The sequence below is a fragment of the Zeugodacus cucurbitae genome, chromosome 3 (genome assembly GCF_028554725.1).
Source record: "Zeugodacus cucurbitae isolate PBARC_wt_2022May chromosome 3, idZeuCucr1.2, whole genome shotgun sequence".
Taxonomy (NCBI): Eukaryota; Metazoa; Arthropoda; class Insecta; order Diptera; family Tephritidae; genus Zeugodacus; species Zeugodacus cucurbitae.
In genome coordinates, this window is record NC_071668.1 from 17,774,494 (window position 1) to 17,801,344 (window position 26,851).

General features: G+C 33.0%; 3 protein-coding genes and 1 long non-coding RNA gene across 5 annotated transcripts in view; 3 read left to right on the forward strand and 1 right to left on the reverse strand.

The window, feature by feature from the left end:
• The first annotated feature begins 3 nt into the window (after positions 1-3).
• On the forward strand, positions 4-15,868 carry LOC105215063 (uncharacterized). Of its 2 annotated transcripts, none has more exons than XR_008470262.1 (3): positions 4-141; positions 216-445; positions 14,192-15,868. It is a non-coding gene; the product is annotated as an uncharacterized LOC105215063 (long non-coding RNA). The 2 variants fall into 2 exon arrangements; XR_851869.3 differs by lacking the exon at positions 14,192-15,868 and adding an exon at positions 3,560-6,248.
• Positions 15,869-17,411: 1,543 nt separating this feature from the next.
• LOC105215066 (60S ribosomal protein L44) lies at positions 17,412-18,562 on the forward strand. Its single transcript, XM_011188816.3, has 3 exons — positions 17,412-17,534; positions 17,795-17,968; positions 18,239-18,562. Exons 1-3 carry the CDS (start codon positions 17,532-17,534, stop codon positions 18,374-18,376), a joined length of 315 nt encoding a protein of 104 aa, XP_011187118.1. The 5' UTR covers positions 17,412-17,531; the 3' UTR covers positions 18,377-18,562.
• On the reverse strand, positions 18,558-19,585 carry LOC105215065 (WASH complex subunit 3). The gene is made up of 3 exons (XM_011188815.3): positions 19,161-19,585; positions 18,802-19,106; positions 18,558-18,743 (listed from the first exon to the last, which is right to left on the reverse strand). The coding sequence occupies exons 1-3, from the start codon at positions 19,365-19,367 to the stop codon at positions 18,704-18,706; spliced, it is 552 nt and encodes a 183-aa protein (XP_011187117.1). The 5' UTR covers positions 19,368-19,585; the 3' UTR covers positions 18,558-18,703.
• A 6,539-nt stretch (positions 19,586-26,124) lies between these two features.
• The window catches only part of LOC105215064 (protein peste), a 34,924-nt gene continuing 34,197 nt past the window's right edge, over positions 26,125-26,851 (forward strand). Inside the window, exon 1 of the mRNA XM_011188814.3 lies at positions 26,125-26,723. The gene's annotated coding sequence lies outside the window, so the exon portion shown is untranslated. The remainder of the gene's footprint in view (positions 26,724-26,851) is intronic.

Genomic DNA, 26,851 nt, shown 5'->3' on the forward strand with positions numbered 1-26,851 from the left:
GAGCGTCAGTTTGCGACTGAAAGCGTCTGCTCCACAGCAAAGCTGTTGTGTTCCCCATTGATGGGTCCGCATAATGCGTGCCCCAATGCACCTAATAACTTTAACACCAATTTACGCCTAAATGCTTATTCCAACCGATTTGTAAGTTATATCAGACGAAAGTAGAAAAATTCAGCTATTTTTTGAAATTAATTAAAAAATTCTATGAACAACAGGGCAACCGTAGGTGACGCGTTTAGAGGGTTTCTTGAGTAATTCCATACAAATGCTGCTTGGGTTTCATGAGTACAGTCGCCGCACAGTTCAATGCGGTGTTGTTTGGCGGTAAATTTGAAAATTGCTTCTATCGTTGCGCTAGCATTCCGAAGGGTAGCAAGAGTGACGGGTGCGGTGCGGGGTTTTGGTTGCTTTTGGTGTGCGTCCATACGCCTAGCGCTGGCGATAGGTATGTACATACAGACAGATGCCATTATATGTACATATAGTATTGTATTTATGTATGTATGTGAGTACACATGTCACAATTGGTTATTTCGCTGTTCACACCGTCAGTTGCGCGCACAGTGCGCCGGTGGAACTGACGCCATGACGATTAGTGGGCCGTTGTGGCCATGAGCCGGTATATGAATCAGTAGTATGTGTACATACAAACATATAAATGTATGTAGCATGCTAGGAGGGGGGTGATGCGGTGCGGTGTGTTTGGTGGGCAGATTGGCTTGCTTGCTTGCTTGCTGTTCTTTGGCGTTGGTATGACTATTTGTTGTGTGCTCTACAAAAAGCATACAATTAATTCAAGCACCGATATTTACAGCCCACTGTTCTACCTTTGGCTAAACGGTGGCTGTAGCGTTGTTGGAGATTCGTTGTGATGGCACTTTATGGGTAGATATGTAGATATGAAGTTGTTTGCTTGCCATATTGGCGGCACATGCCAGTGGTTTGCAACATTGGGTCGCTTTTTAAGTTTATTGGACGGCATTTGACAATAACGATAAAGGGAGTGATAGTAGCTTGAAAGTGGGGAGCACATAATAAATGCATAAAAGCAGTTAAAATATTCAAAAATTTAGCAAAATCAGTTGTGCGGAACAAAATTTTAAATTTCGATATTATAAGTAAAGCAAATGCCCGCTGAGGCACATACATGTATGTAGTTTGGGAAGCGCTGCTTAGAATGATGTAGAATGATATGACCTGCCACATTTAACTAAAACGACTTTACGCCGTTTATACACGTAAGTGAAACGAATGCACTGCAAACGACGCTAGATACTTGCTTACATACATATACACACTTATGTTTGTAAATATGTATGTAGTTAACATGCATGTAAATATATGTACATATGAGCACAAAAATGTAGGAGGAGTGCTACATTCACTTGTACGCCTGCCAGAAAAGTCATTTAACTGTGATCCAATGTTAAAATATGTACTCTATGGATAATAATATATGCGTTTGTAAGTATTTTTCTTTTGTAAAAATGTATTTAGTAGCGCGTTTCGGCAGGCGTTAAATAAGATTGCATATCCACATTTACAAATATTGAATAAATCGAAATTTTGCACAAAGCTTTGGCATCAATCGAATTCAAGTGAGCATTAAGGTGAATTGGTGAAATTCTCTGCTTCGTAGTAGTGAGGTTATTGCTTGGGAAAGGATATTGATGTTCATTAAGCAAAATAACGCGTTACAGTGGAGCCTTTGTTAAAATGAACACAATTTGAAAATTTATTTTTTTTATACATAATTCATTCACTTTTTAGTCATATTAGACAACAACAAGATAGCATAACATAAGGGGCAAACGGATGAGCAACTACTTCCGGTAAATCCGGTTGGAAAAGTCAAAGACGCTGGGGATGTAAAATTAGTTTATAGACATAGTATGAAGAAGGGTGTAGATTTCCATGAAAAGACTTCGAAATGATCGAGAGAATATGTAGATAAATGTTTTTCCAGGATGTCTCATTTGGATTACAACTTCTAAAAGGAAATATTTCCACAGTTGAACTTACTTAAAGGCCAATATACTACCATAGCATCCTGGGCTGGCGTAATCAACTGATGGTGCCAACAAGTTTGAAGCATACACCACACTAGCATGTTGGTGCTTTATAAATTTCAATAGGGACGCTACAAAAGTAGACCGATAGAGAGAGCTCTTTTGACATTTCTCTTCAGTAAGGTTTGCCATTTCATCATGGAAAGATATACGATCCAACAACGAGTTGAAATTATTAAAAATAACTATTGAAATTCGGAGTCAGTGGAGCGCTACGCCCAATTTATGGTCGTCATAATCGTCTTGTCTGAACGTTCAATAATAACCGAAGATTTTTGGTCCGAATTGGATGTTATGGACTTGGACAATATGTGGTTCCAACAGGATGGCGCCTGTTGAAAACCAAGTTTGGAGAACGTGTCTCATGAAAATTGGGTTCAGCGTCTTGACTTCTGCAAGCGTGCTCTTGGTGGAAAAGGTCGTTATGGATGGGGATATGGATTAGATTAAATTATTTCTATGACAATAACTCACACCAAATTTCGTGAAGATATGTAGTAAAATGCGGAAGTTTTCCATACAAGCCCTTGATTCCGATCGTTCAGTATGTATGGCAGCTATGTGATATAGTGCATTTCCGACAAATGAGCAGCTTCTTGAAGAGAAAATAAAATCTGCAAAATTTCAAAACGAGATCTTATAAACTGAAGGACTAATTTGCATATATACAGACAGACAGACAGACAGACGGACATGGCTAAATCGACTCAGTTCAACATACTGATCATTTATATATATACTTTATAGGACCTCCGACGCTTCCTTCTGGGTGTTACAAACTTCGTGACAAACTTAATATACCCTGTTTAGGGTATAATTATAGCGTAAAATATGGAATTCGATTTGAAATACCGATTACTGCCGATTAAGTGCTGTCAAAACTCTGAATGTTAAATATGTATGTATATTGTAAAAGGCTCAAAGCCTAATATTATGTTATTGGCAGAGTAACAGTTTTTTTTATTTCAAGGACCCATTCGAAATCGTATTATAAGCTTATAAGATAAAGACGTTCATGGCGTAATATTAACCCAAAGCTATGTTTAGTAGTTGTCTGTCGACGCAGTTAGACAGTTGGGAGGTACATTGTGAAACTATCGATGGTGTTTACCCTTCAAAGGAAACATAATTTTCTAAGGTTTTGTGATGAAATTAATGTTTTATTCGACTTTCATTCATTAATGTATGATCAGATTACTCTATATATCTACACACAATTACTAATTTTGAAATATTTTTCATAAATTATTTTTAAATTTTTTACTATTTTTATAAATTTTTTTTTAATTTTTCTTTTTTTAATTTTCTGCGAAAAAAGTTCTATATTTAATCAAAAATTTTTATTTTTATTTTCTAAATTTTTTTGATAAAACGCATCAAAAATATATTTTATAAAATTTTTTAGAAAACCCATATTCTTCGCTATGCACCCATTCAATTGTCTACCTTCTTCTAACTTTCAACTTCTATCTATTTACACATTTTATCAGGTGTCTACTGTACAAATAAGGCATATTGCAGCTGTTGTGGTGCAAAATAACGCCTGCATTGTTGCTTATCTAGAACGTTTTTCGCCGTTGTGTTTGCGACAGTTGGACAGCCAGCCAGCCATTCAAACGAAGTTGTTTTTCAACGTGTGAAGGTATCCGCTTTGTAAATTATCTGTATATGTATATTTTTTGGCGGTCTTTGAAGTGTAGACACCTCACAAACATACTTCATAAATGAACATACATATGTACATACATACATATATATATTTAACGTTCATTTGAATGAGTAAATAGCCAAAGTATACTTGAACAAAATACACAAATATAAATAATGAACTGATAACAAGTACAAATTTTTGTTGAAAATAAATTTACAAAAAAAGCATAGCGTTATCAAGTATAGAAATTTTAAACAGTATGGGTGTCGTATGAGTAGCTACTCTACTCTACTCTACTCTAGAGTACATACAAACACGTACCTACTTATGCTCGTATCTGGGTACTCAAAATGTCCTGTACAGTTTCTTGTTTGAAATTGTGTCCAGTTTGGTTACATACACACGTTTAATTGTTTGTATATGTATTAGTGTAACTACATACCTACATAATTAAAGGTATGCACCTTCGTTTCGTAGACGAGTCGATTTTCCCGCCTATTTCAAAAATCGTTCTCACTTCTTGTATGTTTCTGGTAATTTTCCGAAACATACAAAATAATTTCTTATATATTATGGAAATATTTACAAAAAAATGTTATTTTTATCCATAAATACTTTTAGTATTACTCATTAATATTTAATTTAAATATTTTATTTTATTAAATAGTGCACAAAAACAAATTCTCACTACATACTTAGCATACAGCGCGCAGCTCGCAAGCTTTTTTTCGGTGTATGTAGTTTTCTACAGCTTTTCTGTACGGCTGGCTGCCATTTCAGTAGCGCTTAACTAAATATTTCTCACATAAGTAAGTATGTACATTACACCTGTTGTAGTCTAGTCTAGAAACGTTCACCTAAAGTAATTATTATTGTCGTTTTATATTCATCTTTGCCATGCGCTCGTCGTGATCGTTATTTGTCGTCTCAACGCTCGAACATTAAAGACTTTAACGACGATTCATAAGCATCGTGTAATTTTGTTATTGTTTTTACAAATACTCATGTATGTATTTTTTTCTAAATTAATTTCTTCATAACTGAAAGCTTTTTGATAAGTCATAAGTTGAAAAATCTACATTTGGAGCACATTAATGTGTGAGAGGGGGACGGAGTGGTGTATGCGAACTGCTGGGAATAACAATAAATTGCTCTACAGCTGTATGTGCGTGTATTGCTGTTGTTGCAAACACAAACAATTTTGCAAATCTGTGAACAGGCACCGGCAAACAACACACACACACACACACCAATTTATATACATACATACATGCATACATCCATGTATGTGTGCTGTTGTTGGTTGCTTTAGTTGGCAGTTCGGTTTTTCTTCTGCTTTCGGCTGTCGTAAAACAACACAGCAAAATGGTGTGTATTCGCATGTAAACAAGCATTTGTGTTTGTGTATTTGTGCCGGGCCGCATTGGGCAAGTCAAAATGCTGTGTTATCACAGTATGTTGGTTGACTCAAGTCATTTTGTTGATTTCAGACTTTTTACTGCTAACCCCTAGCCATTTGATAAGGCTATGTGCACAAAAAGCTATGAAAGCTTTAATACGTTTATATTTATATTTTTTTTTTAATATAAATGAGTATGTAATGTACAAATGTTTGTTTATTTGATTTTAAATATTTATTTAGTGCTACTTGAATTTGATTGTTAAATAAGTCACATTTACTAAAAGCACAAACTTGCTTTCATACATATAATATATAAAACTTAATAAAACATATTGAATTATCTAAAAACCGCGCACGTTTTGAGTGTTGTGAAACATGAGTGATTTGAAGATAATTTGTATTATTTAATTCAGAGCCAACAAAATAAAGAAAAATTAAAATATAGAACGAATAGCAAAGCTAAAAAGTTAATATGGAATAAACTCACGGAATAAGCTACCTATATGAGCTTTCTGTCCTATGAGTGGAGATCATTATCAGTGTCTATAGTGTTTCTTAGTTTTTTTTTTTAACGAGGGTACCTTTCGATGATTAGTTTTTACGGGACGATTTTTAAGGTCAAAAATAAAATCGTGAAAGCGATGTTATCAATAAACAAGTATATACAAATTTTAACTAATATTTTTCTTTTGTGAATATTTAACGAACAAATTCAATGACATGAAACTTAACTTTTGTATGGCTAACTGTGCTAAATAGAACTATATCTGAACGTCCTTTTCGCTCTTTTGATGAGGTAATGTAAGGTACTATACTCTAAAATATTTATTTTGAAATATGTAAATTATAATACAGTGGAACTTTCCATAACTCGAACTTATATAACTCGAATATCTCCATAACTCGAACTTTTATATTGGCAATAGCGTTTAGTAATCAAATTTCATAAAAATTCCCTTCAATAACTCAAACTTCTCCATAACTCGCACTCTTGAATTGGCAGTAGAAGTCAAATTTCGTACACATCTCCTCCCATAAATCGTACTCTTCAACCAGGACATAATACAAAATTTAAAATTTGACTATCAAGGGAAAATTTTAAAGGAGTCACTATATTCGTATGGAGGTGAACACTTATAGATTTCATAAATCGTGTAACAAAGGCAGGAGATACAGACGTCAAGAGCCAAACAATAGCAAAGTGCAACAAACAAAATTATAGAAAACATGTGTTAATGTATTTAAATAAAACTTTTTGCGTAGTAAATAATTAAAACTGTGGGTAAATCTACATATATTTTACAGCTTTTTGAAAAGCGCATGTTTTAATGAAAATTGCTATAACTCGAAGCCTCTCTAACTCGATTTTTTTTTTTTGGGAATTATGGTGAATCGAGTTAGAGAAGTTCCACTGTAGCTTTTTTTTAGTATTTTTTATAGATAATCAATAGTAAATAAAAGTGCTTTAATTGGCCCTTCTTCGATAAATAGTGCTTTATGTTCGAATGTTCACCTATAAGTAAATAAAAATACTAAAGAAAGCTAATATAATATACATATTTTATAATAAATATTTTTTAGTACGCATTTCCCCATTCTAAATCATATTTTGACCTTCTTCCATAAAGTTGATTATCAGTATCCTATCAAAAGTGGAATGCAACACAGCATTTTGACTTCACTTGCTTTGTATTCAAGCTAGGTGTTACAGCGTACGTCAAAAGACGCCGGATAGCCGAGGGAAGCACGCGTGCTGTACAACAACGCCTGTGTGTGGTACAATGTGGCTGAATGTACAGTTTGATCTTGCGGCAGAGATGCCAACTACATGCAAACAAATATGTATGTATATATTTTGTGCTCAGGTAAAATATGAAAGAAATATCAGCAGTAGAGTTGCCGTTGAACAATGAAACTTAAAATACAAGATGTGGTAAAATGATAATATATTTAAAATATTATCCAAAAATATCATTGAGAGTTCCGCCACGTTAGTATGAATCATACCTCCGACAGATTGTACAAAATTCGTCGGAACAGTTAGTGCTTATATAAATTAAGGGGTTAAGGGATGGCTTTCAAAATTGAAAATATATTTTTTGGTCTAAATAGTGCAATATGTTTAAAATATTATTCAAAAATATCAAATCCGAGTTATATTTTGAGAGATATACCCTTTGAAAGTTTCGCCCATCGAGCCACGTCAGTATGAATGTAAAACTTTAAACGCTTTTATCTCAAAACTATATTTTTCGAGTCGGTGGACATGATTTCTCGAAATTACAGCGATTTGGTTCACATTTTGCACACATGTTTGGAATAATTAATGAATGAATCTAGTTATTACAACATTTTTAACAAAAAAGTGAGTTTTTTGTTTGAAATTTTCTCAAAAATTCAAAATTGAAATTTCAATATTTTCTTTTTTCCTTCGTTCATTAACTAGTATTATATAAATTGTTCATTTTTTGATTTTCGATGAACATATCATGAGTTATGATGTCCACCGGGAGACTTTTTTTACACGTTATGGGATATGTGGTGCCAACGGGTGAGTTTTCGGAATTTGTAAATAAAAATTTCACACAATACTGTTTAAACATGTATCATTCCTATGCTGAAATGTTTAAATGAGTAATGATTGTATATACATATATAAAAAATTTAAAAAATACTCTTATTTTCAGCCTCTAAAACCCTTTTAACCCCTTAAATTTTAATAAAGTTGGTTAAAAATTACTTTTAATTTATTTTTGTGAGAAAAGTCAAATTTTAACTATTAAACTTGTTTTTCTATACATATTTAGGGCTTCTTCGAATATATTAAAAAAATATGATTTTAGAATAGATCCGTAGATTTCAAGAAAGTTGACAATTTTCGTCGAGTTTTTGAAAAATTTATTTATTTTTATCTAGAGGCCCCTCATAAAAACTATAATATGCCCTCTAAATAATTATACTTTTATAATAAAAAAAATCGCACATACGAACTATAACAAACCACTTGAAAAAAAAAAAAAATGGCAACCCTGTGACTATACCACCAGTATACGCTATTTTATTTCACATTTTTATGTATAGTTAAAGGTTGTTTCCTCATAAAAGGTGGTGTACAAGTACCGAATGTAGTGGTGGCTAGGTAAGTAGGGAAAGGACAGCTGCTGCCATTTTAAGTGCGTATACAAAACATACAGACGAAAAATATATTAAATGTACACCTTTACTGCCCTTGTCTTGTGCCTACGGCTTTCTTTATTATGTTAATTACCATGCGGTGACAGAAGCATCGATATGTAGCTTATGTATGACAAATATGTGGATTAAAACTGTGTACATGTGTATACTATTTACATATTCAAATATACAAAATATGTGTATATATAGAAATGATCGTAGTTAGATACAAAATGGAATTCAATAATTATTGTAAGCCTCAAATTGCCATCATCAACAACAGCAGGGTGTGAGGGGTGACATTAAACGACATGTAAATGTAATTATTTATAAAGGTATGTTAGTATACGCTTTCTGAAACTTATGACAATATTCGAGTATTTTGGAAAACGTACCCTGTATCTGAAAGTGTAAGGTAGTACACTGAGTAACAAAAGTTGGGATACAGATAACATGCAAAAGCGAAATGTAAACGAGAATATAATAATTTGTTCAAAACACCGTAGCCAGTTGAGCTCATAGAAGTTCCAACTCCTAATTTCTCCCTTGTCTCTTTGTGTGTAAGTCCTAACTCTTTCATATAAGCTCTAACGTTATTGAAGTAAAAATACAAAGGAGAAAACGGAAGGCTTTGAGACGAAATGGAACAAATCTACATTGTATGACCGAACTTTTTCCCCTCTTTGTGATTCTCACACCTTGCTTCGTCTGATATTTGACTTATAAAAGTATAGCCTGCAGCTCCGAATCGATGGTTATGATATTATTCTGCAGTTTGTATTTATACTTTTGAAACTGAGTGTAGGTGTAGAATATTTTTTGGCAAGTACTCCATCCACTGAATATACAGATCGATAAATTAAAAACTATTGTAATGTTAAGAGGAACGTATAGGAACTTGGTTCAATCTCTATTCGGTATAACAATAAGAAATTATTTTTATTTTTTATAGCAATTGTCATAAAAGAGTTGTAGGTCACTTCATTTACCAAATATCTTTAAAGCATAGATCAAAAAATAGAACAGTATTCCGGATGATCCATTTTTCAGATTAATCCGTTAAACTCTCAAGGGATTGGTTGACTCCACTACTAACACAAATGTAAATGGACTTTAAATGCAATTTATGTAAAGAGAGGGTTCCAATATCGCTGAGATGTTTTCTAATTCAAATCAAACCAGTTTTTAAGGAGCAAATTCGATGTGTCTTATCTAGAGTTCTATTATTTATATAATCTATAATTTTACTTTTTAGAAGACGAGTCTTTTTGCAATAATAGTGATAAACAAATAGGCTCAACTTGTCGGTAGATAGTTAGCTCTTTAAACTTTCGAAAACTATATAATAGCTTATGAACACTTGAGAATATATTGAATTCATCAGGAGCTACATATATATTTCATTACATTTGGCAATTTCGTTCTGTAATTTTTCACCATTTAAAGCAGTAGTCTGCTTTAGAAGCCGAAAAAAAGCCTTTTTTTTAGCATTTTTTTTTGAAAGGGAAGGAAATGATTGGGGTAAACGGAATTTTAAGACGATTGTGTACTATATTTAAGGCTTAAAAAACAATATTTATTATTAAAAAATATTGAAATTTTTTCAAAGTTGTAAGTATTTTTCTGAAGCGCCTGGAGTCTGCACTTGTAAATCGGTGCCGGTGATGAAGGTCGTGCGATGCATCTGAAACAGTCGAACCAATCATTTTTAATTTTTATAAGTTTCTTTTCTTTATGACCTAAAAAAGTACCGAAGAAGTTATAAAATTCGAAATTTTTTCAAAGTTTGAAAAAAAATCACTTTTTTAAGAAAAAAAATTGACTTTAAGTTGCAAAACAAGTAGTTTAAATAATACTTTTTCCACTACTTTTGATTTTAGTTCAAATAGAAGATAATTTTGGTTTTTTTAGATCGGACATATATTCTTTTTGCTATCGCCGGCACCGTTTTCTAACACTTGTGACTTAAAGATCTGCCTGAGCACCTGCTCGACGCTCGGCCACTAAAACTGCTCTAGATTCGAAAATATGTCGAATTGTCCTCTGGAATTTTAAAGACATATTCTTGAATAGTTCTGGAAGAGATTTAAAACAAAACAAATAAATCGATTTTTTGAAGCCTGTACAGCAGACTACTGCCTTAAACGAAAACCAAGTACTTCTTTAGCTGATTTTATGTTTTTGGCTTCGAACTCACTAAGCTTTCTGATCGGTCTATCAGTATTCTGGAAAACATTTTTTCTATACCTCCCACATTTTTTCTATAACCTCCTCTATAATATACCAGAAAACTTGGTGTGGCCTTATTTTGAACAAATATACAATTATTATCATCTGTATATGAATATACAACTCTCTGAGCTATAAAAACTTCAAGACCATTTTGATTGTTCGTTCATTAGCTAAACTAACGTTAAAAAGAGTTATTCTCCACCGACTACTTAAAAGAGTTCATCTGCTTTATACTCATACATACATACACAAACTACACACACATGCGAGTACATACATATGTATGTAGATATGAATTCAGATACTTAAAATTTACTTTCCGCTTCCGTTTGTTGTAAGCCCCTACCCATACAGAGGGAGGTAAATATTATGTTGATTACATACATATCGATTCTTTTAGTTAATTTATCGTACTCTTTTTAAGTTTCACCAAAATGACCTCTACAGTGCTTGATCTATTTAGAATTGTTATTATAAGGTAAAAATATGTATCAACTAAAATACATAAATAAATTAATTGTTTGCAAGAATCTCCGGCATATTTCACTTGAAAGACTGCAGGGTGCTTATGGTGCGGTGGTGGCAGGGCAAATCGTACTTCATGTTATGTGTATTTATGCAAGTATTTAATTATATATTTACATCTGTATGTATGTATGAAGAACATTTATTTTTAAAACACAAATAATGAATGAGTTCTGTCCATCATCTTCTTCAGCTATTCTTGTGCAACTTAAAAGAAAATAAGAAGCACTCACAATGCATAATATGTAATCTATGTATGGTATGTAGTACAGTATATCTGTACAAGAGCTCATTCACATTGTTTTATTGGTGTCATAGGAGAACATGAACAGAGAAAGCCACTTTTGGAATTATTAGAGAAATTCTCAAATATGCAGGGTTGCCAAGTATTGGTGGATTTTAGGATATTTTTTGTTGGCAGAAATACAATCAGTGAATTATAATTTTTTAGTTATTTTCTGCCTTTTTTGAGCATTCTCCAGGAGCTTCATGATATCTACTCTCAACTGAACAAGGAGATGAATGGAACCTCATTTTAGGATTTTTTTAATTTAATGGTCCAATGGATTAGAAATTGTGAATATTTGAAAATTTGAAATTTTTTTCAATCAAATAATCTTAACAATCTTACAATTTTTCGCATTTTTATTCACTTTATTTCTCATTTCTGTCTTCAGCAGCGAACTTCAAGATGTTAATGCATTGATGGACTGAAACTTTCATTTACTCGTCGCTAGCGCTGCGTTATGACTGAAGTTCAATAAAAAGTTCAGTGAAAGCTTTTCCTTGAAGCTATTATTCGTTTCCGTTAACCAAAAAATGCTTTATCTTCTCTATCATTATCCTCTCCTCTGAGTTAAATGGCAACCCTTATCTATATGTAAATTTGTTGAGAGATTGTAGCAAAAAAGCGCCATTCACCATGCAAAATACGCTAAGTTGACTACAAAAATTATTTTCTATTTCTCAGCACTTTCCTACTGTATACCCGCTCTTTCTCTGGTTATTAATACTTTTTATATTACATACTTTGGTATGAATACAAATTGTTGCACAAGGCTACCCCATTCGCTTTTGTTGTGGTCAATATATGTACATATACCGTCTGTGGCCATACAAACACAAATACAAAGTCAGGCGACCTGCATGTGGCGCTCTCTGCTGCCAAAGCATTCACGTGCAAGCCTTGCGAGCACATTTGCTTTCTGGTAGTAGCTTCATGCAGGCGCACAAGAATGGGCGGCTGCCCAAAAATGGATTATAATTGCATTTAGAGCGTTGCTTACTTTTAAATAATTAATGTGCAATAAACAAATTAAAATTTGCACAGTTTTTACAAACCCAAAATGTGTGTGTCTTTGTGTAGTACTATATGAATGATCTGCTTATGTATGTGGATTTTATATAAATAAGAGACAATGAAGATACGGTTGAACTGTCGAGTTTACATATTGGATCGAGTACTTATTTGGCTTATTAAATTACTTTGTAATAATTAGTAATTACTTCAGGAATTACTTAAATGAATTCATTAGAGAAATTTTGAAAGTATTCTAATAATCTTCGAAAAAGATCTTGACAAAATCTAGTATAAAACTCGAAATATATTAATAATGCAAACGCAAAAATTAAGAGTATAGGGCTATCAGCCTTGAAATCCAGCGCAGAATCACTCTTGCCAACAGGTGCTACTTTGGACTGAGTAGGCAATTGAACAGTAAAGTCCTCTCTCGGCGAACCAAAATCAAACTCGACAAGTCGCTTATCATTCTCGTCCTGCTTTATAGTGCAGAAGCTTGGACGATGTCAACATCAGATGAGACGACACTAGGAGTTTTCGAGAGGAAAATTTTGCGCAAGATTTATGGTCCTCAGAACGTTGGCAACGGCGAATACCGCAAACGATGGAACCATGGAACTCAGCGAATAAAAAGACAGCGGCTACGCTGGCTAGGTCATGTTGTCCGAATGGACGATAACACTCCAACTCTGAAATTGTTCGATGCAGTACCCGCCGGAGGAAGCCGAGGAAGGGGAAGGCCTCCACTCCGTTGGAGGGACCAGGTGGAGAGCGACCTGGTTACACTTGGAATCTCCAACTGGCGCCGAACTGCGAAGGAAATAGAGGAGTGGCGCGCTCCCATCGATTCGGCTATTACCGGCTAAACTGTTCAACGCCAATTACATACACATACATAGGGCTGTTCTTCAACGAATGATGTTGGGTTCATTTATTGGATACAGGATATGATAAATAAATGGATAAATATAATTATTGAACTTGATATCTACGGAATAAAGGCAATTTAATGCCATGATCACCCCAACTATGATGTGAGCTATTGATCACTCTTTGATAATTTTGAAGAAATCAATTGGAGCACAAAATGGAGAAGAGTCCCTTATAAGTTGAAGACTCAAAAACACATTTATTATTATAAAATCTCTAAGCAGTTATAGTAAAATGGAACAACGTATCGGTCAATACTGCTTATTTTATAAGCAACGTTTGAAAAGGTATTTTTATATCTGGCGTTTTTTCCGATTTTTGGTCCTTACATACATCAGAAGAAAGCTTTTTACGATCTATACTTAGGCTATTCAAGTGAGAACCTCCACAGCAATTGTCGAGAGGGTCAGAGGGGGGTTGACTATATACTATATTACATGTACTCGATTTAAGAACAGAATATTTGAATTATTCGGGTTTATGGATACTTGATTAAGGCCTGTAAACAGGCTTCAAAAAATCGACTTTTTTGTTTTGTTTTAAATCTAAACTATCCAAGAATATGTCTTTAAAATTCCATAGGCCAATTCGACATATTTTCGAATCTAGAGCAGTTTTAGTGGCCGAGCGTCGAGCAGGTGCGAATGCTCAGGCAGACCTTTAAGTCACAAGTGTTAGAAAACGGTGCGGGCGATAGCAAAAAGAATATATGTCCGATCGAAAAAAATCTATTTCAACTAAAAAAGTTGGACAAAAGTATTATTTATACTACTTGTTTTGCAACTTAAAGTAAATTTTTTTTAAGTGATTTTTTTTCAAACTTCGAAAAAATTTGGAATTTTATAACTTTTTCGGTATTTTTAGAAACTTATAAAAATTAAAAAAAAAATTTGGTTCGACTGTTTCAGATGCATCACACGATCTCCATCACCGGCACCGATTTACAAGTGCAGACTCCAGGCGATCCAGAAAAATACTTACAACTTTGAAAAAATTTCAATATTTTTTAATAATAAATATTGTTTTTTAAGCCTTAAATATAGTACACAATCGTCTTAAAATTCTGTTAAACGCAATCATTTCCTTCCCTTTAAAAAAAATTGCTAAAAAACGCTTTTTTCGGCTTCTAAAACAGACTACTGCTTTAAAGGGGTAAGAGTTATTGTGAATATAATTTAGTTTATGTTAGATGTTTGTACTATTCGGTCCCTTGAATGAATAGAAGAACATTAATATAAGTTTATTTCAATTGAATATTCTGGTTATCGTGCATTTTTTCAAGTCAATAATTTAGGATCACCCTCATGTGTAAGTATATAGGTAATGTGTAGGTATGTACTACACCATTCCAATAGTACTATGTAATTATTGTTTCAAAAGAAAATCATCTTAAAGCAAAAATGCTTTTGACTATCGTTACCTGTGTGAGGAATGCATTTTTATGTTATATTTGCATACACAGATACTTCCACAAATACATAGATGTACCTTAAGGATGTTTGCAAAGCAATTTAGTTTGCATTTATGAGGGAAGGACTTGACAAGAGCGGCGAGCAGATTAGGTGCAGCTGCTGAAGGTCGTTTAGTAAAATATGTATGTATGTATTATTACAGGGAAAATAATATTTCGAGAAAACTAATATTGAAGCATTTAAAAGGAAGTTTCTCGAGATTCTAAAGACAGGAAAAATGTAGAGAATTATAATTAGTGTACCTATACAGGTGTAAATATTACTTTTAATTTTTTGTTAGTTTTCTGTTCTTATATAAAATTCCAAAAATTGATATTTTTCAATGAAGCGTGCTTTAAATGGAACTGTAGAAAAGCAATTTTGAAAATACTTCAAATAAATAAATATTTAATAGCAAGGACTTTTCAACTTATGTACAGAATACCTGGCTAGGACTTGTCTCTAATTTGTGAAATTAACTTGTTATGATTTGAGAAAATGTTGGTTCTGCAAGCTCTAAGCCTTTGAACTGGTAAAAGCTTTTTAAAATTATTCGATAATGCATATAAATTGACTTTGTTTAATTTTTTTTGACTAAAACTGGAGACATTTGATCAAGAAAGAGTGGGATAGTCTCTCTTATCCTTACAAAGATTTTTTCTTTTAAAATATTTTGAAATTCGAGTAAAAAAATTCAGATACAAATTAGTATGAGGTCATAACAAGAATGAAGAAGTCCAGTACTCATTAAATATAAGTACCTCATAAAGCAATTGAGGAACTCGAAGAAAAATTCCCATATTTCTATATGAAATTAATTTCGTTTCTTAATACCAAAGGATATAAGTCCAACAATCATATAAACTGGAAACCAATACATACATTAAGAGATCCTTTATCCTACAGATAAGCGGTTAAGGTGGTCGTCCCATGTGATGGGTCCAAACATTTTTTTAATCATATGTAAATTGGTTTCTCAATATGTCTAGAATACGTTAGTAAAGTGATTTTTAGAAATTGGAAATCGTTTTAAAGATACAGCAGTTGGAAGAAGGAGCTGTCCGAATCGCTCAGTGGGTAGCTGGTTGTTTCTTAAAACAGTGAGTTTCAAACTTTCCTCCATCGTATCTCAAAAATGGCTTGACCGAATGACTGGGTGCACTCTGCACTTGCATGGAATGCTCTATTATTAATAAAAACTTCAAAAAACTTGGATTTTTTAAAGCAAAAAACCAAAAAAAAATATTAAAATTCGCAATTTTTTTTTTGTTTCCGATAAGCCAATCATCCGGAATCGTGGAGGAAGTGCGAACTCATTTTTTCGAGAAGGGGATTTTCAGAACGCTGTAAATAATTTTCTACACAATATTTTTAGCTTAATATTAGTATAGGAACTGTCGAAATATATGTACTGATCGTAGAAAAAAATTCTAAAAAATCACTAAACAAGAAAAAACGTTAGCTTCTGCTGTACCGAAGCTAATATACCCTTCACAGGTGCATTTCTTTTAGTAACTATGTGTTTAAGCAAATCTAAAGACGTAAGAAAAAGTAAGTAGAAAACAAGCCCTTGATTCCGATCGTTCAATTTGTAAGGCAGCTATATGCTATAGTGAACCGATCTGAACAATTTTTTCGGAGATTAAATTATTTCTAAGGGCAATAACTCGCACCAAATTTCGTGAAGATATGTAGTAAAATGCGAAAGTCTTCCATACAAGCCCTTGATTTCGATCGTTCAGTTTGTAAGGCAGCTATATGAGCAGCTTCTTGAAGAGAAAATAACATCTGCAGAATTTCAAAACGATATCTTAAAAACTGAAGGACTAGTTCGTATATATACAGACAGACGGACATGGCTAAATCGACTCAGTTCAACATACTGATCATTTATATACATATATACTTTATAGGGCATCCGACGCTTTCTTCTGGGTGTTACAAACTTCGTGACATACTTAATATACCCTGTTCAGGGTATAAAAATAGGCCTCCATAAAGGGTCATCCCACTGTAAGGGGAAGTCCATGTAAAATTTAAAAAAAATCTATTTTTTCGATCAATTTAAAATATAGTATGTATTTATATAGAGAACAAATGAAATCTCTAATATTAATATTAACAAAGTTATAGTTAAAATGAAATGAAATGAAATTACCTCGAAGCTGTAGTTTGAAAAACTGATTGTGTTGTAACTCAAAAAGTTATTCACCGATTTGTTTGAACTTTATCGAGCGTTTTATTATTATTAATATCGGAAGGGTTAATAAAAAATTTAAAATATTTCGGCGGCAAAAAATATTTTTTTGAGGTTAAAAGAGTAAAAAAAACCCTAAATTATGACTTTTTCAAAGGATTATTTAATATAGAATTTTAAACTTAATTTTATAGGTTTATTCTTAAATTTAAGTTTTATATTCAAAATTAATTTCAAAGAAAATGAAAAAAAAAAATTTAAAAAAAAATTAAAATTTTCTTATAATATTAAAATTTATTTCAGTGTAAATATCATTGTATCAAGTGTATCAATTGTATTAAAAGACTTTTAAAGTTAAAGAATGGTAAAATATTAAAAAAAAAATCAAAATTTATTTTTTTCATTATTTGTATAGAAAGAAATATTTCATATGTTTTCAAACAAGAGTTATACAATGCAACCCTGTAGCTGTGTTTCAGTATCTTTGCTTTGACATTTACCTATTTTGTTTATGAATTTTGACAACTGACAGCTGTGTCGTTTCCGTTTATGTTCTCTCCCTTTCTTTTCTTCTTTCTTTGACAACCAAGAATCGTCAAGATGGTACGTTTGCGGAAAATCTAAATAAAATTCTTTAAAGAAATCGTGCTGCATCGCAAAAATATTCAGACAAAATGTGTAAATTAGTGATTCAAACGACTCGATGAATAAATACCAATATTTTGGTATATTTATGTTTATTGAATAATGTTTGCATGATTATATTTGCGATACTGCGTTAGTGTTTGAGATTTCTCGTTCTAATAATCCTTATTGGAATCGTGTTAAATTGTGCTAATTGTAAAATTTTGTACGAATTTTAGGTGAATGTGCCGAAACAGCGTCGCACCTTTTGCAAAAAGTGCAAGTGCCACAAGCCACACAAGGTGACACAATACAAGAAGTCCAAGGAGCGCAAAGGTGCTCAGGGCAGACGTCGTTACGACAGAAAACAACAAGGTTTCGGTGGTCAAACCAAGCCTATCTTCAGAAAGAAGGTACGTAATGAAAGCGGTTTACTGTTATTTATTTGCATATTTGTAGAACTAAATTGCCGTTGCATCGCAGAAGTGATCTATAAGGCTCTTTGGTGGGATAGATGTATGCAATATTATTGTTGAGTGCTGAAAACTTTATAAACTGCAATTGCACAACAGCACTGTCAATTGCTAATTGGGAACATTCATACAAAACTATATATTACTACAATTCTGTATATACGTTTTTACGCCGACAAGTATTAAACTATTTTCAATTTCATATTACAGGCTAAGACCACCAAAAAGATTGTGTTGCGTATGGAGTGCACAGAATGCAAATACCGCAAGCAGACACCATTGAAGCGTTGCAAACATTTCGAGTTGGGAGGTGACAAAAAGAGGAAGGGACAGATGATTCAGTTCTAAATCACTCGCCCCCAATTCCAAGCCACCATCTACTTTTTTGTTTCGCTGTTTCTTATCAATATGAAACTTGGAAACGTAATGCTTTGTGGAAAAGCATTTGTTAACGAGTTATTTGTGAAAAATATGGTTTAAAACAGTGTTTTATATTTAAACATTGAATTAAAAGAAAATTCAAACAAAATTTAATTTCATCTTTTATTTTACACTAGTTATTTATATGAATTCTTACATATTTTTCATAATATCACATTAATAGTTGGATGGGTGCAGTTCAGCCCAAGTTTGTTTTGTTCTATTGTATTAAAAGTCCGTATTTGTTTATGGCTCTCAATCCGTAACGCCATCGGTTAGCAACATATTCGGATTGCTGCAAAATATTAAAAAATATTCATCAAATATATTTAGCTTTGTCGGATATCACTCACTCCAGTATGCTAGGCTCAACACCTTCTGCTTGCATTTTAATTTTAACAGCGCCAGTAGGCACACCGAACTGCACCATTTTGAAAAACTTCTTAAAACGCATATCTTCACAGGCGCGCACACCTGTCGGCTCCGGAGTTGCAACATTCGTTGGTGCAGCAACATCTGTAGAACTATCAGTAACAGTCTCTCCACCGGTTGGTTTGTTTTCAGTCTTTTCCGCGGTATCGTTTGCAACCTCTTCTGTTGCAATATTACTGGCAGTGGTAGTTGTTGTGGTGTCCATTACATCTGGCACTGATGCTAACTGCATTGCGATATTATTAGTTTTTTTTTTAATTTCCTTATTGTATTTACATACCTTGGCCTCTATTATTGTTAGTGCTGCTTCAACCTTTTGCATTTTTCTTTCCAAATCCACAAATTTACTTTCACATTTCAACGCAAAGTCATTGAGGAAATTGCATGAATTTATTATAAAATGATTGATAAATGCCAAAACGCGTTTCTGATGCAATGGTGGCATTTGCGATTTATCCACAGCTTGTGCTAGGATTTCGGTATCCATTGTAGTTAGGCTTTTATGTGAAATTTATTTTAAAATTGTATGTTGCTAATTTATTTAGAATTGGCCTTGGTAGTTTATCACTTTTTAACACATTTATTTCTATTTTATTTTTAACAATATAAAATAAATAGTTTGTAATTTATTTTATTTAGTTTAATTTGCATTTGGAAATGCATTTATTGAAAACAGCTGTTTGTGACGTTGCCATTTTATACGATTAGGTTAATGTAATGCAGGTTTGAATAGAACAATGATTGCAAAAATATTTTATTTTTACATTTAAGCTTTATTTAGCGAAGTATTTGATTAAAAATATAATAAGTAGTAAACAAAATAACTATATATGTATATATGATCGCTTATATTGAGTTATTTCAAAATGAGAATTGCACTAAGCCATTGCAGCGCTGCCACTTTTCGGTCAAACCGCGCCATCTGTTGCCATAATATGGAAGGCAAGTTTGAGCAAAAATTTGTTGAAGCGGAAACAAAGTTTAAGAACTATGATTTCTTAATAACGGTATTAGTTTTTATAAAGCTTTTCTGTTATAGTTCATAAATATAAAAGCAAGAATAGTACTAAAATAAAACTTAAGTTGCTCACAAATTGTTACCCTGATAATTTTTAAGTAGTTTTTATACACTTTTTTGTCAGTACGCATCATCGAGGCAACAACAACAAAATATCTTCACTTTTTATAAATTAAATTAAATTAAATAGAACCCTTAACCTGCTTCTGTAAACATTGCCACGTTATAACTTGACGTGGCTTTGCAATACGATATGAGAATGGTGCAATAGGAACTGAAAATTTCAATTCACCCAATTATTTACACACACACATGTATAATATATGTGCATATAAATATACAACCCCTGTTAAATTTAAAATCACACGTCAACTTAGTTGTTTTCTTCCCTTGACAGTTGATAAAAGAACTTCAACTAATGACAGCTTGTCACCGCTAATCTGCAAATAATCCAATAACAACGCAGCTTAACACTAATTTTTAAAGTTACTTACTAACGCAAGAGTAAACAAATACGTTGTAGCGATTGTTTTTAGTTTTAGATTTGATGACAAGCCACTTTTTGTAATTTATTTGGTGGAATACAAGATTTTATTGAGGAGAAATTTGTTATGTTATGGCACTGATGTGGAAGAATTGTTGTTTTATTAAGGTGTTCGATCACTCAGTGTTGATTTTACGCTGGGAAAATGAAATTTCAGCATAAAATGTTAAAAAGGCATTAACAAAATCTCTAAACTACTTTATGTAGTGGACTTATTAGAACTAGTAATAGACTTCTATGGATATTCTTGATAGCAAAAAGAAAAAAAATCAATTGTATTCATAAATAAAATTTTATTTTGCCAGACTTGAGTTTATAAAAGAAGTTCAGCTTATTTTTAAATAAAAAGTTCATTTGTTTGTTTAATTGATGGAGTGGGTAGGTAAAAGAATACCCGTTCGCAAGCGAATATATGAAAAATTTAGCAAAATATTTGAAAAATCTTGCATTCCCTTGATTATTATTTGGATTATTGATTATTTATAAAAAATATGTAAGGCAAATTAGACATACATACATACAAATAAAAAAATAAACACCTTTGCCCCAAGAAGCTGCACTCATTTCATATCACTGATAAGTAAGTGCTTACATACAAATAAACACGTGCATGTGACCAGCAAAAGAGTGCTACAGACATACCTACATACGTTGATAAACTGATTAATGACGAAAAAATCGAAATATAATAAAAAAAATTAAGTCATCTTTAAGCAAGGCTTCTCTGTATATGTATTTGAGCAAGTATTTGGGTGGCAATCGCCTTCTACTAGCAAACATCACGAGCATAAGCAACTAATCAAAAATAGATTATGCTAAGTGTATTCTAAGTACTCATGCACTCACTATGAACTTTAATTGTGTGTAAGTATGTAAGTATGTATGAATATACATAAATATTTTGATTAGGTTAAAGAATTTTTCCCTCTAAGAAACTTATAATTCAGGCATTAGTCTGCTTTACAGGCTTCAAAAAATCGATTTTTATACTCTCGCAACCTGTTACACAGAGTATAATAGTTTTGTTTACATAACGGTTGTTTGTGTCACCAAGAAATAAAAGAGTTAGATATGGGGTTATATATATATAAATGATCAGGATGACGAGTGGAGTTGAAATCCGGATGTCTGTCCGTCCGTCTGTCCGTCCGTCCGTGCAAGCTGTAGCTTGAGTAAAAATTGAGATATCTTAATGACTCTTGGAGCACATGTTCCTTGGGACCATGAGAGGGTTGCTTTCGAAAATGCGCAAAATCGGTGCACTGCCACGTTGAAAATTACTAAAAGTGGGTTAGCTCACTAACGAAAAATGTCAGAAACACTAAATTTCACATAAGACATGGCAGATGGAAGCTGCACTCAGATTTTTTTACAAAATGGACAATGGGCGTGGCGTCGCCCACTTATGAGTCAAAAACCATATCTCAGGAACTACTCGACCGATTTCAATGAAACTTGGTTTGTAGTAGTTTCCTTACCTCCCAATAATATGTTGTGAAAATTGGCCAAATCACTTTACAACCACGCCTACTTCCTATATACCAGAACTTTGAAGACAATCTGATTCGTTTACTTTACAATATATAAAGTAAGTACTAGTGAAGATATCGGTGCAGCACTTTGCACAAATACTATGTTAATAGTGTGGCAGCAACATTCTAAAAATCGCCGAAATCGGACCATAGGTTTTTAAGGCCCCATATATCGAACACGAGGACCTCGGTGCTTCTAACCTAATATTATGGTTTCCAACTTTCAATGGACTTTATACAATATATATGACGAATATGTGGGTCAAATTGTGTATTATATAATATAAATAAAGTTAAATATATAAATTGCGAGAGTATAAAATGTTCGGTTACACCCGAACTTTGCCCTTCCTTACTTGTTTTTCTTAAAAAAGTGAATTTTTTTTCAAACTTCGAAAAAATTTGGAATTTTATAACTTCTTGGGTATTTTTTTAGTTCATAAAGATAAGAAACTTATAAAAATTAAAAAAAAAAAATTGGTTCGACTGTTTCAGATGCATCACACGACCTCCATCACCGGCACCGATTTACAAGTGCAGACTCCAGGCGCTCCAGAAAAATACTTACAACTTTGAAAAAAATTCAAAACTTTTAATAATAAATATTGTTTTTGAAACCTTAAATATAGTACACAATCGTCTTAAAACACCGTTTACCGCAATCATTTCCTTCCCTTTCAAAAAAATTGCTAAAAAAACGCTTTTTAGCTTCAACTTCTAAAGCTGACTAATAAATAAATTGCATAACTAAGTTCCATAAATAAATGCAATTTCCAAATTTTGAAATTTTTTGAACAAATTTTTGATTTTGTTTCTATAAAATGAATCAAGGAGTGCGTTAATCGAGCACGTCCGGTTGTATCGTTCGTCCTTATCGATATAGTATATGTATGTATGTATGTGCTTGCTTATAACATTCACTTTTAATGCTAGTGCACAACAAAAACATTAGCGCTTATCATTTTGATGCAGACGAGTCTAACAAATATATGTTTGTATATATTCTGTAACATATATAAATATAGGCAAGTATACGAGAGGAGAGGAGCTTCGCTTTTCAAGAAGTGACGTTTATTTGACTTATAAAATGTTTATATAAAATTTATAAATGTGTACGACTACTGCAAAGCATGACAAGAGCACAAAGACAGACACAGATATACATACAAACATACATACATTAAATAAACAAACCAGTGACTTGAGTGAAAACAATATCTTAAGATTGTGCGTTGTCTAATTTGGTTGTAATAATAAAACTATATCTGGCATTATTTATTTATGAAATTTTTCAATAAAAAAAATAACAATAATAATATTAAATACTGAAACAGATACCTTGCTTTATTATTATTATTTTTCTCTTTTTAAAAATCATTTTCTCTTATTTAATTAAATTATTGTTTTAAATAAATAAATTTCCACTTTTTACGCAATTTTTACTTTCTGGTAACCTTACACTTTACATTTGTTTATAAAATTTTATTTAAATTATTATATTTTATAAATTTTTTGGTTATCTCAGAAAAAAAATTTACAAAATTTCTATTAAATTTGTTAAAAAATGTATGTATTTATATCTGTAACAAAAAAAATAAAAAAAAATAAAATAAAAATAGTCGGAGAAAAAGCTTTGTAGACCGTCTAATTGGACGTGGTAACCAAAAACAATCAAAATTTTATGTATTGAAATTAAAACAGCGAAGCGCTGTTAAATGTAATTGAAGAACTATTTTCCATAAGTTACCGGTTTTATTACGTGTTTTATTCGGTTCAATATCGTCATAACATTCAAGTCGCTAAAAAGAGTCCCTTGGTATTGGGCTCGATCCAAGTATCAATCCAATTTTTGACTTCTTCATAAGAACTGAAGTGCTCGTTAGCTAGACCGTATGCCATCGATCGGAACAAGTGGTAGTCAGATGGAGCAACGTCTGGAGAATACGGCGAGTGGGGTAAGATCTCCCATTTCAGCGTCTCCAAATATTTTTTGACCACCTTTGCCACGTGAGGCCGAGCATTGTTATCCTGGAGAATGAATTTATCGTGTCTTTCCTCGTACTGTGGCCGTTTTTCTTTTAGTGCTCGGCTCAATTGCATCAATTGCGTTCGGTATCGAATATCGTCCAATTCCTCTTGAGTTTGAAACGCATCTTGGTCGAGTAATGCTTCCAATTCCTTCGACCACCATGCCGGTCTTCGACTTCATAATCACCATTCTTAAAACGTTGAAACCATTCGCGACATGTTCGTTCACTTAGGACAGCCTCACCGTACGTATCCGAAAGCATTCGATGAGTCTCAGCCGCACTTTTCTTGGAATTAAAAAAGAAAAGCAAAATTTCCCGCAAATGTCGAGAATTCGGCTCAAAAAGTGACATTTTCAGTTGAGAATAAGTTTTGGATGCAAGCAGATCTCTACAAATATTTTGTTGGGTTAATGTTTACACAAATGTCCAAGATCGATATAAAACGATTTAATCGACCAGTGCTTGACCCTACGGCGGAAAGCAAAGTTGTAGACCTAATAGTTAGCACAGTAAGGGCCTGAAGCATTGTCCGTTACTACAACAGTCGATTCTAAAGTTCTCACTGTACCACAACTACTGATAAACATAGAATGCGTTATATCCTTGTACCCCGACGTACAGCTTTAAATCAGATTTTTAGTAATAATTAAGAATGTTACCTTAGGCAGTCGACCACAAACCTTGGAGGGTATTTCTGTCATGAAAAAGTTTCTTATAACAAAATATCAGCTTTTAGGAGGCTTAAAAAACTTTAGTTCTGTTTGCTTCTTAGATAATTACAAAGCGTAGAACTCAGAAAGAGGGAGGAATTCTGAAAATACACGATTCTTGCATGCTGAAAAACACGTTCGCGAAAATTATACCTTCAATGTTAGATCGGAGAAAAGCATTTCATTGATGTACGTGATTCTTTATAACATTTTTTAGTAATATTCACATATGTAGCTCTCAATCTCGATAAAATATGACTCAAAAACAAGAGAGTTCGGCTCGCTGTACTGATTAGGAAATTTTAAACGTACACGTTAGGGTCAAAGGTCACAAATCGATAGGAACGTTTTTCGTTCCCTGATACATCGAACAGCTTCCGTTCAGCACACTCTACTGAATAGGAAATTTGAAATGTGCACGTTACGGTCAAAGGTCACAAACTGATAGGAACGTTTTTCGTTTATTAATGATCCGAAATGCTTCCCTGATACCTCAAACTACTTCGGAACCATGAGCACCGTTCAGCATACTCTACTGAATAGGAAATTTTAAATGTACACGTTAGGGTCAAAGGTCAGAATTTCATAGAAACGTTTTTCGTTTATAAATGATATGAAATGCTTTCCTGATACTTCAAACAACTTCGGAACCATGAGTACCGTTCAGCACACTCTACTGAATAGGAAATTTGACTGTACACGTTAGGGTCAAAGGTCACAAATTGATAGGAACGTTTTTCGAATATTAAAGATCCGAAATGCTTTCCTGATACCTCAAACAACTTCGGTACCATTAGTACCGTTTGGAAGTTTTATTACACTCTAAATATTAGTCTGGTAAAGTCAAATTCGTTCATAGGACTCTGTCACCTGAGTAACTAGCAAATAGTTTTCGTAAAAGCCTGCAACTAATCCCGAAATAACTACCGGAATTCCAGAATTTCGGGATTAAAATATTACTGAGAGATTACTATTTCTGTGTTTCGGGACCTCGGGATTTTTGGATCTAATAGATTAAAAATGTTGTTGAATATTAATATGAATGAAATCTACACTTGAGAATCCAACAAATTGAGTGAATTGTTCACTGGGTTATACACACTGCCAAAAGTCAATTCAAAAAGCGCCACCGCTAAGAATCATTTCTGTGCGGTTACACTATGCAACTACAAGTATTAATACACACGCATTCCCTTGTAGACACAGACAAACAAACAAATAAATATGAGTATTTCCAATTCATAGTACAATAATTCAGAATCCGATTCCGAATGCCGCAGTAATGATGATAGTGGCGACAGCAACAATGACTATAGGAACGACAACGACGACGCGGCTACGACAACGACGATGACAAAGTCACAGAAACGCTCCCGAACGCTATAGTGGCCAAAGTAAACACAAAGGCAAAGCAACAGGCAGCCGCCGTGACAGTCGTTATCAAGCGTTTAACGCGTAAAGAACACATGTTTCGTTAATACGGTGAAGATTTACGAAATAGTGCGAATAACAAAGTCAGAGTTAAGTTACCGAGGTGAAAAATCGTTCGTGAAACAATAGTTTACAATTTTGGAAAATTATTTTGAAATTTTCGAAAAACAGGACGAGTTTCGGAGTTCGCGTGCATATTGTGTCTTACAACACTTTTGTGTATTTGCTTTGTCTTTAGAGGCGTATTAATCGTGACGAACGCGCCTGAAAGACATTCCCGCAATCAATTGCCATTGATAAGAAAGCCAAAGTTCGTTGTTCAGAAAACTGTTTGATTACGAATTTTCGAAATAACGAAATTCACTGTTGTTCAGTTCTAGTATTTTATAAATAAATAAGTGTATGAAATACTTTGGAAAAAAAGTGTTTTGAATGAAAAGTGTTTATGAAACTCAATAACAAAACATCTGTTTCTACGCCTGCCCCATATTTGCACACCTCAATAAATAAAATCTCGTTTTACAATACGCCGCTGTTTTGGATTGCCTTTCAACAATTTCGTAGAATTGAAAATTTCCGTGAGTACATAGAGGCTATGTGAATACATCTGTATGTAATTTTCCATAGTTAAATCATGACCGAAACTGTTTGTAATGCAATTACAGTATTTATTAATGATTTTTGAGATTACAAACAAATTAAATAT

Bases quoted from the DNA above. Each gene is read 5' to 3' on its own strand.
- LOC105215065 (XM_011188815.3), bottom strand. From the start codon at position 19,367: ATGGATACCGAAATCCTAGCACAAGCTGTGGATAAATCGCAAATGCCA. The intron at 19,107-19,160 runs GTATGTAAATAC...ATCGCAATGCAG, and splicing joins TAACAATAATAGAGGCCAAG to TTAGCATCAGTGCCAGATGT. The intron at 18,744-18,801 runs GTGAGTGATATC...AATATTTTGCAG, and splicing joins GTTGAGCCTAGCATACTGGA to CAATCCGAATATGTTGCTAA.
- LOC105215066 (XM_011188816.3), top strand. The intron at 17,969-18,238 runs GTACGTAATGAA...TTCATATTACAG, and splicing joins AGCCTATCTTCAGAAAGAAG to GCTAAGACCACCAAAAAGAT.